The following is a 17931-nucleotide window of genomic DNA, read 5'->3' as shown; positions in this document are numbered from 1 at the left end:
TCATCCTCTGTTCCTCCCCAGTAGCATTTTGACCATCTTCCGACCTGGGGGTCTCATCTTCCGATGGTATACCGACATATCTCTGGTTGTACTGATCCATTTAGTTTTCACGGCAAGAATACTGGGGTGGGTTGCCGTTACCTTCCCCAGGGATCGCGTTTAGTCTGACCTCTCTGTCATGACCTTCCCGTCTTGGGTGGCCCTTCATGGTTTAGCTCATGGCGTCATTGAGGTGCTCAAGCTCCAGCACCACGACAAGGTAACGATCCTTTGCTGTGAGGTTTTAGTGCTAAGTTTTAAAAAAAGGTTTCTACCTGGTGTGGTTCTAACCATTTTCCTCTGTTCTGATTTGACTGCTGAGGACAAACTCAACCATGGAATGGTATGTGAACAAATAAGGAGAGGAACAAATCATTCTTTCTTATGTCCTTCAACCTATGCCTTTGGAATTAATGCCATTCTTGGGGAATCTGCCTTATGGAAATAAATTTGACCAGCAAAACAATTAGCAGATTAAGTTGCTTTACCTGCACTTCACATGACCAGGAATTGAAGCAGAGCATTCTGGCAGCGTTTTTGTTTTATAGGCGGGGCACTTCCAAAATAGAACTATTCACATTGCTCTTGAATGTCCAGTGTGTGCGGTTTTGCAGCACAGAAGGAATGAGTTGTATATCCCTCAAGGACACTTTTTTCCTACTGAGGATCCCATCGGAAGTACCTCTCCCACTAGTTGGTGTATTGAGAAGGGCCATATTAAAGATCAGGTAGCACTCAGCCAGTTTGCATCCTTGTCACTTTATGGTGGCCACGCCAACCTTGGTTTGACCTCTCTAATCTCTCTCAAAACAGACCTTCCTTTGGCTCTTAGATTTCATGATCTTTTTGGGTCTAAGATCAGAGACCATAACAAAAGGCTTTTGGATTCTCATTTTCCAGTACCTGCAGTCAGTGTAGGAATTGTATTATAGGAATTATAGGAGTTGTAGTCCAAAGTAGTATCTTCAGAGCAGTAAAATACCCACCCCTACTTTAGTTGAGTCATTATCTATGTCAAAAGCAAATGTAATACATTTCTGTGCAACTCTGTGTAACATTCACTTATATGGTTATTTTCAACTATCCTAATTTAAGAGGCTTCTCTTTCCCAGAACATATTGTTCAACTATGTCACCTATACTGCTGCTTAAAATGACCCTGTCACCAGTGAAAACAAATCAGATTGTTGTTGTTTAATGAGCTTTTCAATTAACTTATTCAGTGGTTTGGATAAATAGATTTAAGAGGTAATGATCCTGTTTAGCACTCAGGTTTAACTGTCAAATTCTAGCAGTTGAAGGACATCTCTAGGGATAAGGGTTGACACAGATCTTGATTGGATAATAGAAATCAAAGCTAATGCATGATAAAAAGGAGTAGCAAGAGCCACAAGGATAACTGTGGATTAAAGGAGAGTTCTCTTGTTAGGTTTGACATTTCCCCCAGTGTTTTGTGTGTTAAACTCTGATCTGAATTTTAAATGATGGTAGAACAAAATATAGCCTCCCATGGTTTATTCTCTTTCTTTCCCTCCCTTCCTTCCTTAAAGTTGCACATAGAGGTGTACACATTTTTTCAAGTGTGAAACAGACACATAGTGTTCCAGATGTTCTGCTGAATAGACACTCGTGTGCATAGACACTCGTGCCTTCATAATCACTCAGTTGGACTAGAGTGATCTGCCTTTCATGGAGTTGCCTTTGAAGACCATACGGAAGTGTCAGTTTTTCCAGAATGCAGATGCTTGGGGATTGGTGGGTACTTGCTGAATAAGTACATTATGCCTGTGCTTTGGGCCCTGCACTACCTCCTGTTAGTTTCCATGTGCATTTCAAAGTACTAGTTTTGGTCCTTAAAGTCCTACATGGCTTGATACCAAGGTATCTGCAGAACTGTCTTCTCCACTCAGTTTCAACCTGTTTATTAGTAGGGGGTAGAGGCTCACAAATGTTTTTCTCCGGCACTGCTGATGCTGTGAAACACCCTGCCCACTCATAACTCAACTCCTACCTTGTTAGGCTTCAGGAAATTACTGAGTTATAAGTGTGACCCTCTATTTTTATTTAAATTGGTTGTTTTATTATTTTATCCATGCTTCAATTATTCCGTATTATGTAAAATTATACCATGGACATCTTATTGTTGAAATTGTAACCCACTGCAAGCCTTCAAAGTAGTCCAGACAAGAAGCACCAACCATGAGTACTAACACTACCTTTATTGTAAGGTTACATTAACGGAATCTTGCAAGTCTGAAAGTATATTCCTCCCCCGTTGCCTTTACAGCCCAAGAAACTAGGGAGGGCCCCTTCTGAGATGTTTGCCACGCCCCCATTCCTTCTGTGGGCTCCGCTGCCTCTTATCTGACAGTTGCCTAGTCTGCAGCTGCTCCTCCTCCTGTCTCAAGGATATTCTCACAGACCATACACCCACCAAGAGTCTCTCAATTGGACTGGGTAAAACAAACAAATATTGTCATCCTGTCTCAGTGTAATCTGCACTGCAAATTCAGTTTTTGTGGGTAAATCACACAGTAATTACAAAGCACCTTGTGCAAAAACAGTACCCAAAGTTTTCATAATATGTCTAAGATATTGCTGAAGTAATTATTGTGGTAATCATTGTAGAACAAACCACAGTTTTACAAGTAAAGTTGGCTACTATTTGAATATTTTAATTTGGCAGTGATAAACACATCCAATCAATTTTAGGAAAGAACTTAGAAGATGGAAGGAAGACAAGAAACAGAGCAATTAGATTAGAGAGCCTGCAGTTAGTGTTTTACCAAAAAAAAAAAAAAAGACAGTTCCATTCCAGGAACAACTAAATTTACAGTATTAAAGCTGTGATCTTATGCACTTTTATCAGGGAACAAATCTCACTGAACTGTTTTGACTACACATATGTACACAATTAATTTACACAATATTTATAACTATTGCCCATCCTTTTCAATCTGCTTATAATCATTACCAGCTTCTTCCAAATGGAAGATTAGTTTCCTTCTTAATATAACAGACTAGAGAATAAGAACTAGGAGCAGAGAGAAAAGTACAGTTGGTCTGGAACTTCAGTCTTTAAAGCCCAAGTAGAAATGAATGACTGCCCCCATTCCTAAATATTTTAAAAGTCATAGCATGTTACTGAGATGCCACTCTTTATTTTTATTTTTCTTTCAGGTTTATGCTCGAATGTCTGAAGTCTTGGGAATAACAGATGACAACCAGGTTTTAGAAACATTTATGTCAAAAATGTGAGTTCATGTCTGAGTTATTATATACACTAGTTTTTCTAGCCAGAGTTTAAGACTTAAATTATAAATTTAATGCATAACAATGTTAACTATTAATCTTTAATTTTCAATCCATATTGAAATGTAATATAATCCATATTATCTTCCAGTCTCTTCCCTACACTTTGTGATTTATTAACAGTGTTCTTCTGTTACTTCATTTTGATTAAAATTCAAAAAAATGCCCTTTTTCATATTTTCCTTCTATATGATTTTAAATTTTCCTTTAAATAAGTTGCGGATTATTAAAAAAAACTATTATCTTTTTCTGCCACTTTTTCCACTGAATTAATTAAAATTATTTATGATAACCTTGACAATGAAAGAGAAGAGGGGAAGCAAAGCCAAGAAGAGCATAGCAACTCCTGGTGTTATTATGTATATGATTGCTTGTACCAACTCTATTGAAGACCTCAGTTTGTATTGAATAGAGTTTGAATATTGTATACATATACTTACATTTGGCTAGAATATATCTTTGTAAACATTTTCTTTTTAATGTTTTAGTGTTACAAACCTTAAATATTGGGGGAGATGTGAGCCTGTGATTTCAAGAACACTTCAGTTTTTAAATGATCTTTCTGTTGGATATCCTTTTATTTGTGTATTACATATGATACCTGAAGCTGGACAGTTAAAAGACAAATTTTGAGCTACTTTCTTTACTTTTAAAATTGTAAACAATTTTAAAATTGTAAATAATTTTAATGCATGGGGATGTTTAACATTGGTTAATTAGCCTTTTTCATGCACAAGACATGTTTAAAATATTGTCTTTTTTGTATACAAGTCCTTATGCTTTTTAATGAGCTATCAAACTATTTCAATCCTTCTTTAATAGGTAAAGCCTGACAACACTAAGTATGAGACTATGGTGAATAACCCACCATGGCTGGATTTAAACAGCATGTAAGACAAAACCAACAAAATGTGCTGTGGTTTATCACGGACATGAGCAACCTGTAGCCCTCCAGACATTGCTGCACTTCAACTCCCAGCAGTTCCATTCAAAATAGCCTGTAGTGAAGGATTCCGGGAGCAGTAGTTCAGCATCATGTGGGAGGCCATGGGTTGCTCACCCTTAGCATGCTGTGTGAGCCAGGCTAGTCTCTTGCTTATTCGTTCGTTCATTCATTTTGTTGACTTTATTAGGGCCACCCATTCCAGCAGACTCTGGGCAGCTTACAAAATCTAATACTAAGTTAAAACAATTTAAAACAGACAAAACAAAACAGCCTGGACTAAAAACAGCCATTAAAACACAGCGCAACAGCCCCCTCCCCAACACATTAACCCCAGGCTTGGGACGAAGGCTAGGTTTTAAAGGCTTTTTGAAAACCCAGGAGGCTGGGTGTGATGACTGCCTACTCAGTTTACCGTTAAGTCCGATTCATACATGTTAAGTAGAAATCTCTTTAATGGATTGTAGCATGCATTACAGAGAAAAAGTTGCAAATAGAAGTTCCCGTGCTTTCCCCAAGTTAAACAGCCCAATGAATTCAACCCCCTCCCCCTTCTTTGGTATGCAGCCCCTTTTTGTGCCAGTCCGTTCAGTTCTGTGCAGATGTCTGCAGTGGCTCTGCCAGTTGACCTTGGATGCCAGAGATAGTCCAAACAAGATGCTTTCACCCTCCTGGCTTGTCCCCCCTCCCACTTCTACTGACTCACAAGTCTCAACCCTCGTTGATTCCATTCATGCATGTGAGTCAGATCAGATGTTCTGGGAACATTTGATCTGGGAGCATGACAAAAACACCAAAGGTCATATTATTTTAACTAAGTACCATAGTTAAAATATGAAGATAACCAGATGAGAGACTTCCTGCTGATGTTTTTTTCTTACTGGAAATTGCTGTTTCTTGTATGTGCAATTTTTGAGTCAGCTGACCCAATTGTAAAAAATGCATTCAATCCAAAAATTGTAAAACATAGAAAGCATTTCATCATATCTGACTCATATGAGGGGAAAGAATCACATGAAACAGAAATTTGCTTCTCCCTAGGAATTATCACTAAAAGTTTGTAATTCAGAATGGTCAGTTGAAACATGCTTAAATGAAGCAACACCTATCCTGGAACCAAACAGTGAGGTTGGTGTTCTAAAAGGCAGTAATTCTTGCCCTGTATTGTGATCCACTTAATAATTTCACCTTGAGTGAAATACTTGGAATGCACTGAGTGCTGAAATCCACTGGGGCTTTACTCTAAATCGAACTTTCTCAACTTTTTGACCCTGGAGGAACCCTTGAAATATTTTTCAGGCCTCAGGGAACCCCTGAACATTCAGCTCAAATATAGGCCAGAAGTTACAGAGTTATTATATCTGTTTCACGTGTAGGCCTGTATATATGCATTAACAGTGTTCATAAACTAAAAATAAAGAATGAAACTGACCTGTTTAATGTGAAGTTGCCTGAATTTGAAATAATTCTTTAAATAAATTGTGATGTCCCAGGGAACCCCTAGTGACCTCTCACGGAACACTGGGGTTCCATGGAACCCTGGTTGAGAAACTCTGCTCTAAATAGTGAACATTCCTGGAAGTCAGTTTCATCTGATCCACTGAGGAATTTACTATTTCCTGGGGATGATTTGTAAGACTGCAGTCCTGATTCTTGATCCATCTACTAAGAAATAGATTTCATTCATGTGCAATATGAACTCGCTGTTAGATAAGCACTGTTAGATAAGAATCTAGCCTGTAGTCCTAGTTCCTTCATTATTCAAAAAGTACAGGAAAAATACACTTTCTCCGAGCTGTTATCCTCAGAGCCATCTCAGAAATCCTCTCCTACCACTGTTTTGCAACCTTGAAGCTTCCTGGAAAGCAGGAAAAAAGAAAATCTTCCTAATCTTTCCATTTGTGCCCCCTTCCCTGGAGACATAGACTACAACAACAACAATAATAATAATAATAATAATAATCTCTGAGGTCCTGTGGTGTCACTCTTTCTCTGCAAAAAGGTATGACTTTCTTTGAATATCCACCTTGCATAATTATTTTTGTAATTCTCAAGGCTCTAGAGCCTGGACCCAGGTTGAGCATTAGCAACGTAAATGTAGAGTTCAAAGCATTCCATTTCACATAACTTTTAATAATTTTTATCCTGTCCAGTTGGTTTTTAATTTCTGAGATAACATTTCATTCCATACTTCTTAGTAGGCTTAGATTTCAGCTGCTGTTGTTTCAGTTTAGTATTCTGTTCTTCTTGCTGCAAAATGCAACCTTAGTTACAGTATGATTTTAATTCTGCTTTTTTTGTAAACCTCTTTATTATGTCGTTTAAAAAGGGAGTGGTTTTTTTTCTTTCAGGGGGTGGTGTGGGTCCCCACTTAGTTTATGTGGGGGTGACATGGCATTATGTAATAACATAGGAGTGATGGTGGAGGACAAGGAGATATAACAGGACACAAGCACAAGCTCATATTCAAACCTGTTTTTGTAGTGATAAAGGTGGTGAAACAGAGCTTCTTTGCCCTTACAGGTAGTCCTCAACTCACGACCACAGTGGGGACTGGAATTTCCATTGCTAAGCGATTCAGATGTAAAACACAACATCACATGACTGCATCACTTAGCGACAGCAATCCCGGCACACCCTGTTGCCATTGTTAAGCAAATTCCAGCAGCCGTTAGCTGAGGACCCACCCCAATCACAGCCATTCTGGGCTTGGCCCCTCCCAGCCCCGAGCCTCAGTAAGGTAAGGGACTGCCTCCAACTCCCCCCACCCCCCTGTCCCCCCCATCTCTGCCCCCCCCCATCTCTGCCCTTTTGGCCACTCTGCACCCTGCTTTGCAGGGCGGCAAGCAGTCCCAGAACCACACGGCTCTGGGGCTGCTTGTTACACTGTGGCTCAAGTTTCTTGGCGCACCGCAGCTCTAGGGTTCCAAGAAGCCCCTGAGCTGCAGCGCAAAGCCACAGTCGCTCCTGGAAGCCTCAGCCTCCCCAGCCCAGTCCCAGCCGCAGTCACCCTCACCACCCTGTGCTCTGCCACCCCAGCTGACCTTTGCCATCGTCTTGCTCCTGCTGTTGACGAGGTGTGCCTGGCCTGGCCTTTCGCACCAAGAAGCCCCTTTGCACCATGCTGCTGGGGCTGGGCTTCTGGGCTTTCAGCAGCACGGCGCAAAGGGGCTGCCACAGAAGCCCAGTCCCAGTCTGGCCCAGCAGTGTGGCACAAAGCCACCGCTGCCCCAGCCCAGTCCCAGCCACAATTGGCCTCGCCACCCTGCACTTCAAGGCCCCTGCCACCCTGCGCTCCGCCACTCCAGCTGACCTTCACTGTCTTCTTGCTCCTGCTGCTGACGAGGTGTGCCTGGCCTGGTCCTTTGCAAGGCAACTGCTGGCCATTGTGAGGAAACCGTTGTGTGCAACCTGGGGAAGAAAGCCTCACATGGCCAGCAGCTGCCTCGCGAAGGGCCAGGCCGGGCACACCTCGTCAGCAGCGGGAGCAAGAAGATGGCGAAGGTCAGCTGGGGTGGCGGAGCGCAGGGTGGCAGGGGAACAAAAGGGCATAGATGGGGAAGATAGGTGGATGGGGGGAGTTGAAGCTCTCCTGCAGCTGTAAGTGCGGGCAGGCTGCCAAGCGCCCAATTTTTGATCACATGACCATAGGGGCGCTACAACACCCGTAACTTCGTGGACTTCGTGTAAGCCCCTTCAGTGCTGCTGTAACTTCAAATGGTCGCTGAATGAATGGTCGTAAGTCAAGGACTACCTGTATTGCATTTGCTGAGCGTCAGCTGCATTCTGAGTGACCTGGTCCTTACTAGAGAAAGATGGAATGGAAAACCTAGTGAGTGTAAATTGAGACCATCTGGCTAATCATTTTGTGGATAAAATAACTCTTAATAGTTCCAGGTTGGAAGCTGAGTGGACAGGACATGATGATAATGGGGTGATGACTTGTGATGTTTGGAGGCTATTAGAGCCTGGATGGAGAGAAACAGGCTCAGATTTGTTAATTCAGAAGCCTGCTGATTCTGAGACAATATCAACTTTGGTTCTTGTGGGGTAGCACTTCCCAGAAAGAGCAAATTCACACAGTTTGGTGGACCTCTGGGACTCAAGGCTTGTTCTGGAAGAGCAGGTAGAGTCTCTTTGCTGAGCTTTGGCTGGTGTGTGTGTTGTAGCCTTAACTAAAATAGGAGGCACTAAAGATGGTCACTTATACTGTGTCATCATTTGTTTGGATTTCTTTAATTTGTTTTGTTACCCAATATTATTATGCATTATTACTATATTGCTTCATATTCAGTGCACTGCTTAGAGCTGTTTGGGATTGAAGCATTAAATAAGTAAGTAAGTAAGTAAGTAAGGTAGATGATATACAATTATCATTCTATGTGATGACAGTATATTGGCATTCCAGGGTACTGATTTTGGGTTCCCTACATAGTCACAGTGGTAATATGTCGACAAGAAAATGACACTTTGCATCCTGAGAATATTAAATCTATTTCTGTTTGCTTGGCTTTAAGTAGATGTCAGAAGAGATGGAAGATTCCTGTCTTTACCAGTTTATAGCTCTTGGATATTTCTCTCTTTTCAGGACATTCCCGTGCCCCTGGTATCCATTAGATTTCTTTATGGCGTATGTCCAAATGAGCAGTATTCTATATGGAGGACTCCTACCTCTCCAATAGAGCATATATTCTCAATACAGAGATTCTAATTTCAGCCATTCTTGTCAAAAAGATCTCAGGTAGCAGAGCCAGAAAAAAACCTCAGTGATAGAGAACACTAGGACAGATGTCCAGTTGCATGACTGAAGTCTGCAGTGTTTCTCCCAGATGTCTATAACGATGGCAAAAACATAAAACCATTTAATGGAAGTTAATGTCATTTTCATCCTAAAGTTGAGTTTAAGATTATTCAGGACCACAGTATTTTTGTTTCTTGTTCTTTGATAACCCTTTTAGTTGACAGATAATTTTACTAAATTATTTGATTTAATAAGCAGTAAAAAGAGTTCTTAGGTTATATACAAAATGAGATTAGCTTTGCCAATTATTTCCATAATTGGCAGCATGAAATGAACATTATTTTGAATAAATAAAATGCTGCCATCTAATCAATTACCCAAACTTACGTGATTTGTATCCTTTTTCTGTTTTAAATGAGTGTAGCATGGTAAAGCTAACCTAACTGTTGTTTCATTTTATTCTTCTGTGTTAGTATTAGTTAACTTTAAAATTGTGTTCCTTGGCAAATGAGAAAAGAATTCAGAAGTATTAAGACACCCACTTTTGTGCTAGAATTTAATATGCAACTTCTTATTGGAAAATAATCGTCCTTGTCTGGCAAAATCCACCATGCAATATTTCTGTTAGTAGACATAATGTAATAAAGGCAGGGTGGGCTATTTATCACAACAAATTTTGAGGATTTCAGGATTCTTTTTATTATTTTAATATATTTCTTTGGTATTAAATCAGAAAAATGATAAATTACACCTGTCGAGGTTGCTTTTCCTTTTTGCGGGAAAATGATGAACAACCCAATTTTGCTGGTCATTTTGGCTTTTACCAGTACATACTTTTTTCCTCTTAAAAATTTATTGGCTGAGCTTTTAAAGAATAATACTAAAGTACTTTTTATTTCTTACATATGAAGTGTTTATAAATACTTCCTGGTATTGCAAACTTTGACCTTTATAACATTGCATTAGTTTATCAGAACAACTCTGTGGCTGTAGTGCTCACTTAACACAAGCATGCTTCATTCTGATGGGGATTATGCCACTGTGGTAGGTTGAGGATTAGGCTTCCATTATTTTTATATATATATATGTATATGTATACACACACACGCATACACGTACACACACACATATACATACATACATACATACATACATACATATACATACATACATACATACAGTGGGAACCACTGAAATTTTGGGGGACATCACATTCTGTGGGCTCATTTTCAACACATGGAGTCCATTAAATTGTGATTAATTTGAAAGCCTAAAAAATAATTATTTTAATTTTAAATGCCTTCTCATTTAATTCTCATCTATCTATCTATCTATCTATCTATCTATCTTGTCCTTTCAGAATCAATTGCTATATGTTTCTTGAAATTGCTGCTTTTATTATGCATAAGGATTATTTATTGCTATAGGGGTTATGTAACCCTTTAAAAATAATTTTAGAAAGGATAAAAGAGGGAAAAGGGGAGAAATTTTAAGCAACAGAGGCAACAAATGATTTGTGTTGCTGTCTTCTTTTGTATTATTTTAACATTTTTTCCAGGCTTGCATATTTAGAAATATATTAGCCCAATTTGATTTTAAGGCTCCGTTATTTGAATTATAAATCATTACGTCCCTTCTAGCTTGATCATTCATGGAATAGCTTTGAATTCATTTACATAATGGAATGTGTTAGTGTTTCTTTTATGTTGGTGCAGCAGTGCTGCTCTCGTGTATTCTCTTTTGTTTCTAATAATTAACTTTATTGTAATGTTTCCTATAACTGGGTGAGTGTACTTGTGTGTGCACTGTTTTTGTGAAGCTACTGGATACACATGGCCTTTTGACTGTTTTGGGGTTTCTACTTCTTCCTCTCTACATTTATTAAAACTTTTCTTCAGATTTAAGAGAAATGGTATTCTCAACTTGGAATGTTTGGTTTAGGTTGGTAATATCTGCATTAGAAATTGAAAAAAACCTATCCATGAACATTTTAAAATCTTAACCAAAAAGATACTTGACCAAGATTCTCAATGTTTAAGATACAATGTTTATTAGTCTGGATAATAATATGTCATGATTTTGAATTATTTCCCAGTAATGATGCCTGGTGTGGTAAAATTGATAAAGGCACTCTCAAGTTGAGTTTGATTCTTGGTGACTACAGGAGACCCCAAACAGTTTATCTTTAGCAACAGTTGAAATGGTTTGCCATTGCCTTTTGCCAGAATGTATGTATATTTGCTTTTTAATTTCCAATTTAGTTTATAGAATTCCCTGATGGTCTCCCACAACTATCACCCTTCTTGATAACCCCTTGGTGATGGAACAGCTTACCCCAAAATCCAATCCTTCCTCATTTTATTGGGCTTCCAAAGGATTGTAAAGGTCAACTAGAACCTGAATCCTGCTGCACTTCTTTGTTAGCTCTTTCCATACACACCCTAAAAATAATGGAATGAATAATGCCATGGTTTATCTGTAGCTCCTTCCATTCTTGGCCATTGAAAAAAAAAGTGATACTGAAGTAGAAACTACAGCAGGAAAGAGTTGTTGAATTTAAGTCTAGATAAACCAATTGCCATTTTTCTCCATCTCTACAGAAGTGTATGAGAAGCAGATCTGACAGTACTGATTACTGACTTTAGGCAAAGGTTCATGGATGACCTTAGGTTACGTCTGTCCCATATTCCCAATGTCATACATTTCCCACTGGCTTCCTAAAAATATCATAAGGTTTTTTTCACACACATGCATGCACATGCGCGCAGACATACAAGTGTGCGTGCACACACATCTGTATACAAATATATACAGAGACAGATACAAATAGATACATGTGTGCACCCATATATTCTGTTAACTATTGTTTGTTGTTACCTCTCAAAATTTTAAACCATGTGTGTGGTATTAACAAATTAATTGGATTGTGTTATTTTCCTTAACAACAAATACTTATATCCTTTTAAAAAAGCTTGTGAAAATAGATGCTGTGAAGTTCATGCTGCAAAATCATACGGTAGGCTTTTTTAGTTTGTTTTAATATTTTTTTAAAATTGCTAATTTTACATTTTGAATAAATTAATTTTGTTACCTGTTCTTTACCACCAGAGTAAACACTTTCCATTCTTGGGTGTTGATGATCATTATGGTTTGAGCGATCTTAGGTGCAGAACAACCTTCTATACTGCTCTCACACGTCTCCTCATGGTAGATTTAGGTAAGAATTTGTTCATCTTTTTTTTTTTCTGATTAACTCTTAGCATTGGTGCTATTTTTTTTTCTTCAGTCAAAATAAAGCCATGCTAGATAATTCTGAAAATATTATGTTGAAATCTAATAGGTTAGATTGCATATAAAGAAGGCAAAGTTTGGGGTTTGGGGGTGTGCATTCATAAAGAGTATAATATCATTAAATCCTAAAGCATTGTCAGAAAAATTCGAAGCATCTTCTTGTATGAATGTTGTTGCAGCTCATCTCAATACATTCTCTTTTTAACATATACTGTACATTCTCTGCTTGCATTATTTAGAACCTGCTAGAGCTACATATTTGGCAAAAGTTCCACTCCCTGTCCTGATCATTTTTTAAAAAAAGATTTCTTTAATTAAAATGCTAGATAAACCCAATCTAATCACAGCTCTTCATAAATTCTAGATTTTTGGAACATAATTTAACATCACAGTTATATCTTTGACCTTAAATTCTTACCAATAATTTGGTCCACCATTGTATTAATCTGTAATCAGAATCTTAAGAGTTTCTTAGGGTTTTTTTCCCCCCAACTACCACAGCAGTTACACACTGGGAACCTTTCTCTTCAATCTGTGACTTCCTAAATATATTTTAATTAGACTCATAGTGTTGTTCCTTTCTTTTTTTCTTAAGTGGGCTAAAGATTATATGGCTGTAAAAGCTGCATTTTTAAGTGCCAACAGTGGAGCAAACATCTTTCTCTGGTGGGCACTCTGTGTGTCTCATATCTTGGAGAAAAGACATGGAGTTAAGTTATGCCCTTGCTACCAGGGGTTCCCTAAACAGGAGAGGACAACTAGTCTTCCCACTTGTGAATATCTCTGGGGAAAAAACACTACGAGTGTTCAGATTTGAAGCTTACGGTGTGTGGTCCGAGGCCTTATAGCCTATCTGCAAAGGTAAGGTAGTGAAATAGTTGTTGGTGGCTAAAATCACATTTTTCCTACCTAGCAGGTTGTAAACAAGATCTCAATACTGAGCAAGCCAAATAGCCCTCATACTCTGGGCTAGATATTCTAAACACAAATGTATAACCAGAGGTGAGGCAGGCCCCCTCTCTCTCGGCCTTCCAGAAAGGGGTGAAGACCTAGCTCCGTCATCTTGCTTGGGGCAGGAGGAGGGATAATCAATCCTGGGGGTGGTTAGCGCCTTAAAGACACCCCTGTGAATTACATGAGTTGAATTAAGAACTTTTTAACATCCCCATCCTGGATTTTATATTTATATTTATAATTATATTGTTACTTAAGAATAGTGTTTTTATTGTATTTTAACCTGTATTTATTTTAGTTTTATTGTAAGCTGCCCAGAGTCACTCTTGGCTGAGACGGGCAGTGACAAAATCTGAAATATAAATAAATAAAAAAAATAAAAGAAAATGGCTTAGAAGTGATCAAAATGACCAGAGGCTGAGCTGAGGAAGTGAAAGATGTTTTATCATTGCAATTCTGATCCCTTCCTCAGATTTTCTCCTCCCAGTCACTTCAGTGGAATCTCACCTAACTTGGAACAGTCCTAGTCAACTCCCTGAGATTCTCTAGAGCTACCTCTATAGGGGGTACCATCTGTCACTCTGTTGAGTGTGTCTAGAATTTCTGAGTCCATGTTAATTTAGTCAGACATTACGGTGCCACAACAATTGAACTGTTTGTATCAGGAACTAATGCAGCAGATACTGCAGCACTGAAGCTGCATGTTTCTTTTGCCTGGGGGACTCAGTTTCTGAGCCCGTTTCCACCATCTTCCTACTCAGTAGGATACTGTCAAAAATACCCATAGACAAGACTAATTGTATACAGATAATCTCCTGGTGACCATGTCAGCCTTGGTTTGTTCTCCTCCATCTGTCAAAATAATTTATACCTCTCACAGGATTCTTAGATCTGGATCTTTATGAGGGCAAATATGATCCCTCATTATTCAATCTAACTGTGGAAAATTCTTATGTGACTTCTCTCTGCATTCAAGCTCAGGAGACTCTATTAACTGCAAAAACAAAACAAAACTGTAGTGAGCAAAGCCTGTTGTTGAAAATGGAAGATATTTGAAATATTTGCAACCAAGGAACATATTGACGATATCTACTATTTGCTTTCTACTTTTGTTGAAAAATATTTGGCTTCTCATCCTTAATGGTTCATCACCTTCTAATGGATGAGATATTTGCATCCCTTTTCCGACCTCCAGCAATTTAGTTAAATGCTTCGTAAAGAGTTTGAAAAGTATGTACTCACAGCTATGTTAAAGTTAGCAAGGATATTCTACCAGTAGTACTTTGGTAGCATATTGAGTATCATTATGAGTCCAGCTGTTTACTTTCATGTGACAACCATTATAAATTGGATGTTTGATAAGCAGATACAATATGGCTTGGAAATTTGGCTAAACCTCTGGGCAGATCCCAGTTCAGACCTGTGTCCTAATCCATGCACAGAGCACCCGAACCTGGCTGTTCCTTGCACAAAACCTTTTGGACACTTCTACCACTGTGTGTGTGTGAATTATAGAGACCATGAATAGAAAGATCAGAGTATTTATTTGTAATTGATTCTGAATCAGTGAATTCAGGCATTGCATACACGATAATAGTACCTGTGTCCAAGTATGTGCAGAGAGATAAGGTAGAGCCTCTGGGCATTAACATTATGTTCCTGCCTCTTGCTTTTGGGGTAGCAACTTGGTCATTTCTGTTGCCACCACCTGTCCTGCGGGCTGTCTCACCTGATATCCACCCCCTAACTCTAGCGTGCAACAGAGATAAAGCGTTTATACCCTTTGCTGCCTTTCTGGCAATGAAAAGGTCAGAATGCAAACACTGAAAAAATCTATATGGTTTCACCATTTCCAAAGAGCCTGGTGTGTGTTTGGGTGTGTGTACACACACACACATTATACCATCCTCTGCCAGCAGTGCCCGTCCGGATTCTGTGTAGAATAGACAGGACACACATTGCACAAGATAATTAATGGATACAAATTTGACACCATGACTCAAAATGAGGGCAGAGCATTTCAACTTCCCAGGACTCTCAATTGCAGATCTCAAAGTGACCATTTTGGGGATGGGGGGTGGGGAGATTTTCATACAAACATACATCAAAAAGTTTCAGGCTGTCTCAAAAGTCTAAACAAACACAATAGGTTTTTAACACATTACATTTGTTGATTGATAAGGTACGTGTAATCTGTTTTACCTATAACTTACATCCACATACCTAACTTGTCTTCCTCTCCCTTTCCTCCCGTCTTATCCCAGTTTTAATCCTAATCAGTCAAGGCACTCTGTGCCTCAAGTGCAACTCACAAAGTTTATGCCTTTTAATATTTTTTTTAAGTTAGAAAAGGTGCTATCAGACACCTTCACTTTTTTGCTATCACAGACCACAGTGCTCTCCTCCTGCAGTGTCTGTTGTGGGGATGCGGACTCTGCAGTCTAGCATGTAGATTTATTTACAACAGTTGCATATTGCAAATTCAGAGACGGATCGTCGAAGAACCTGTTGAAAATAAGTAACTAGTTAATTGGAACATAAGACTCTTTTACAAAGTATTATAATTAGTATAATTATAAATTGTTACCATTTTCAGTCTGTACGTGGTTGCTTGGTTTGAGCTCTGTGCCCTACACTAGCAATCAAAATGAAGTTTGGAATGCAAGATAGTTCGTGTTTATTCTTTTAAGTTGTTCTCATATTCTGCAGTGGTTTGGTATTTCAGTTTAATGCTGCTTGATCCCATTTCAGGAGATTGAAAATCCCTGTTCTTACTATTTACAGTCAAAGACTTACTTTATGTAAAAAGAAACACAAATTTAGTATCAGTTTGCATATGCTTCACAGAATAATAGAATCAGTATTAGGAAAATGTGTGCCATGTGTCTTCTGATCAAAGATGGGGTAGTTCAAATGGGGAAAAAAAAAAGACCTAAATGAAAGAAGCTATTTCATGTAGCTCTTACATATTTTATATACTTGTGAACTGCAAATTTGCCCTAAAGGCCAAACTTGATGGTGCTGATTGTCAGGTGTTGGAGGGAAATTATGTATTTTCCACAGGAAGGTCTAGTAGGGATAGGTTTGAAATGTGTATTTCTTTCAACCACAGTTCCTCATCAGCTGACTATATCTTGGAATAATTTTCATCCCAGATAGTTAAGTAGGACATGTCAGACTCTGGACATTACGTGGTCAGAAATTAATATTATCCAAAACTCTGAAAGAACATCATGAAATGTTACATCTTTCCCTATAAGTGCTCTTACCTTAGGGCATACACAGAGTACCCTTAGGCGTAGCTGGGATTTTTACCTTTCTGGGCTTACCAATATATAATATTGCCTTATCAGCAAAGAACGCTGTCCCTACTTCCCTAATTTGCTGGGTGATTATTTGTAATGATTGCCTATTCCAATAAAAGGAGTCTCATCAGTAATTACTAGAGAAAACTAATTTATTGAATGAATAGTATGCAAAGTACGAAGAAAGCTGAGAATGAGCAAAAGCGCGCCAATTACAAACTTAAAAAGCCTTGCTCCCGTTGCGAACCCTCCCCTCAGGCTAGCATAGCAACCACCCACCCCAGATGCTAGCAACCGTTAGAATCGGCCTGAGAAAGTAACCTTGAACAGCAGAGATAACCCAAACATACATTCCAGAAGATCACAAGTCAGCACAAAGGAAATTTACCAGCGTGGCCAGGCAGGCACGCAACTGCAGATATGACATGTGAAACGTTACGAGGAACCATAAACATCGGAACGGGAACATGACATACCGCCCCCCCACAAAGAAAAAAAACTTAATTGTTAAGGCGCAGGTTTATCAGGGTAAGCAGCATGAAACTGAGCAACCAAGTGGGGAGAGCGCACATGTTGTGCAGGGACCCACTCTGGATGAGAGAAATGCTTCCAGCGAATCAGATATTGCAGAGTGGAATGGAAACGTCTAGAGTCTAGTATTTCCTTGACTTCGAAATGTTGTTGACCATCAATCATTATGGGGGGAGGTGCAGGCGGCTCAGGATGCCAATGGGTAGACTCCACGAATGGTTTAAGCAAACTGCAATGAAAAACAGGGTGTAAGCGCTTGAGATTGTGAGGTAAGTCCAACTTAAAGGTAACAGGATTAATCTGAGCAACAATAGGAAATGGACCTATGAACTTGGGCGCCAGTTTTTTGGATGGTTGAGGGGATTTGATGTATTTGGTGGAAAGGTATACTCTATCCCCTATTTGAAAAAGAGGTTGTGGTGCCCTTTTTTCGTTGGCATGTCGTTGATAAGTGGCTTGAGCATCGGCTAAAGCTTGCTGTAGTTTTGGCCAGGAATCTGCCAGTTGTGAGGCCCAATCGGTCGGGGAGGTGGGCGACGTAGACGGTGGAGGCAATTCAGGAATAGGGACAAAGTCATGGCCAAATACATGAACATGACATTATTCAGCTCAACTGGGGACTTCTGGAAAATTCCATGGCTTGGTTCATCCCGGTAAGATTCCGATGCCACCTCTAGTAGGGTCCAAGTACTGTTCCTGAGTCCTTACCAGTTTGATTTTCTCCTCTGGCCCATCTGCAGGATTCTGATGCGAATGTTGTTTTCAACCCTGCTTCCTTATTTGGTCAATTTTGACAGTATCTTTAGCTTCACAAAT

At 39.2% G+C, this 17931-nt stretch overlaps 1 protein-coding gene across 2 annotated transcripts in view; it reads left to right on the top strand.

The window, feature by feature from the left end:
* The window catches only part of RANBP17 (RAN binding protein 17), a 227276-nt gene that overhangs the window by 125590 nt on the left and 83755 nt on the right, over nucleotides 1-17931 (top strand). For both annotated transcript variants that reach the window (XM_063315799.1, XM_063315806.1), the window contains exons 15-18: nucleotides 3219-3292; nucleotides 3839-3919; nucleotides 11987-12050; nucleotides 12143-12251. In XM_063315799.1, the coding sequence (XP_063171869.1) occupies nucleotides 3219-3292; nucleotides 3839-3919; nucleotides 11987-12050; nucleotides 12143-12251 (328 nt within the window). The remainder of the gene's footprint in view (nucleotides 1-3218; nucleotides 3293-3838; nucleotides 3920-11986; nucleotides 12051-12142; nucleotides 12252-17931) is intronic.

The sequence above is a fragment of the Candoia aspera genome, chromosome 1, assembly GCF_035149785.1.
Source record: "Candoia aspera isolate rCanAsp1 chromosome 1, rCanAsp1.hap2, whole genome shotgun sequence".
NCBI classification, from domain to species: domain Eukaryota; kingdom Metazoa; phylum Chordata; class Lepidosauria; order Squamata; family Boidae; genus Candoia; species Candoia aspera.
Note: the sequence above shows the minus strand (reverse complement) of the source record. Positions and strands in the feature narration are given on the sequence as shown.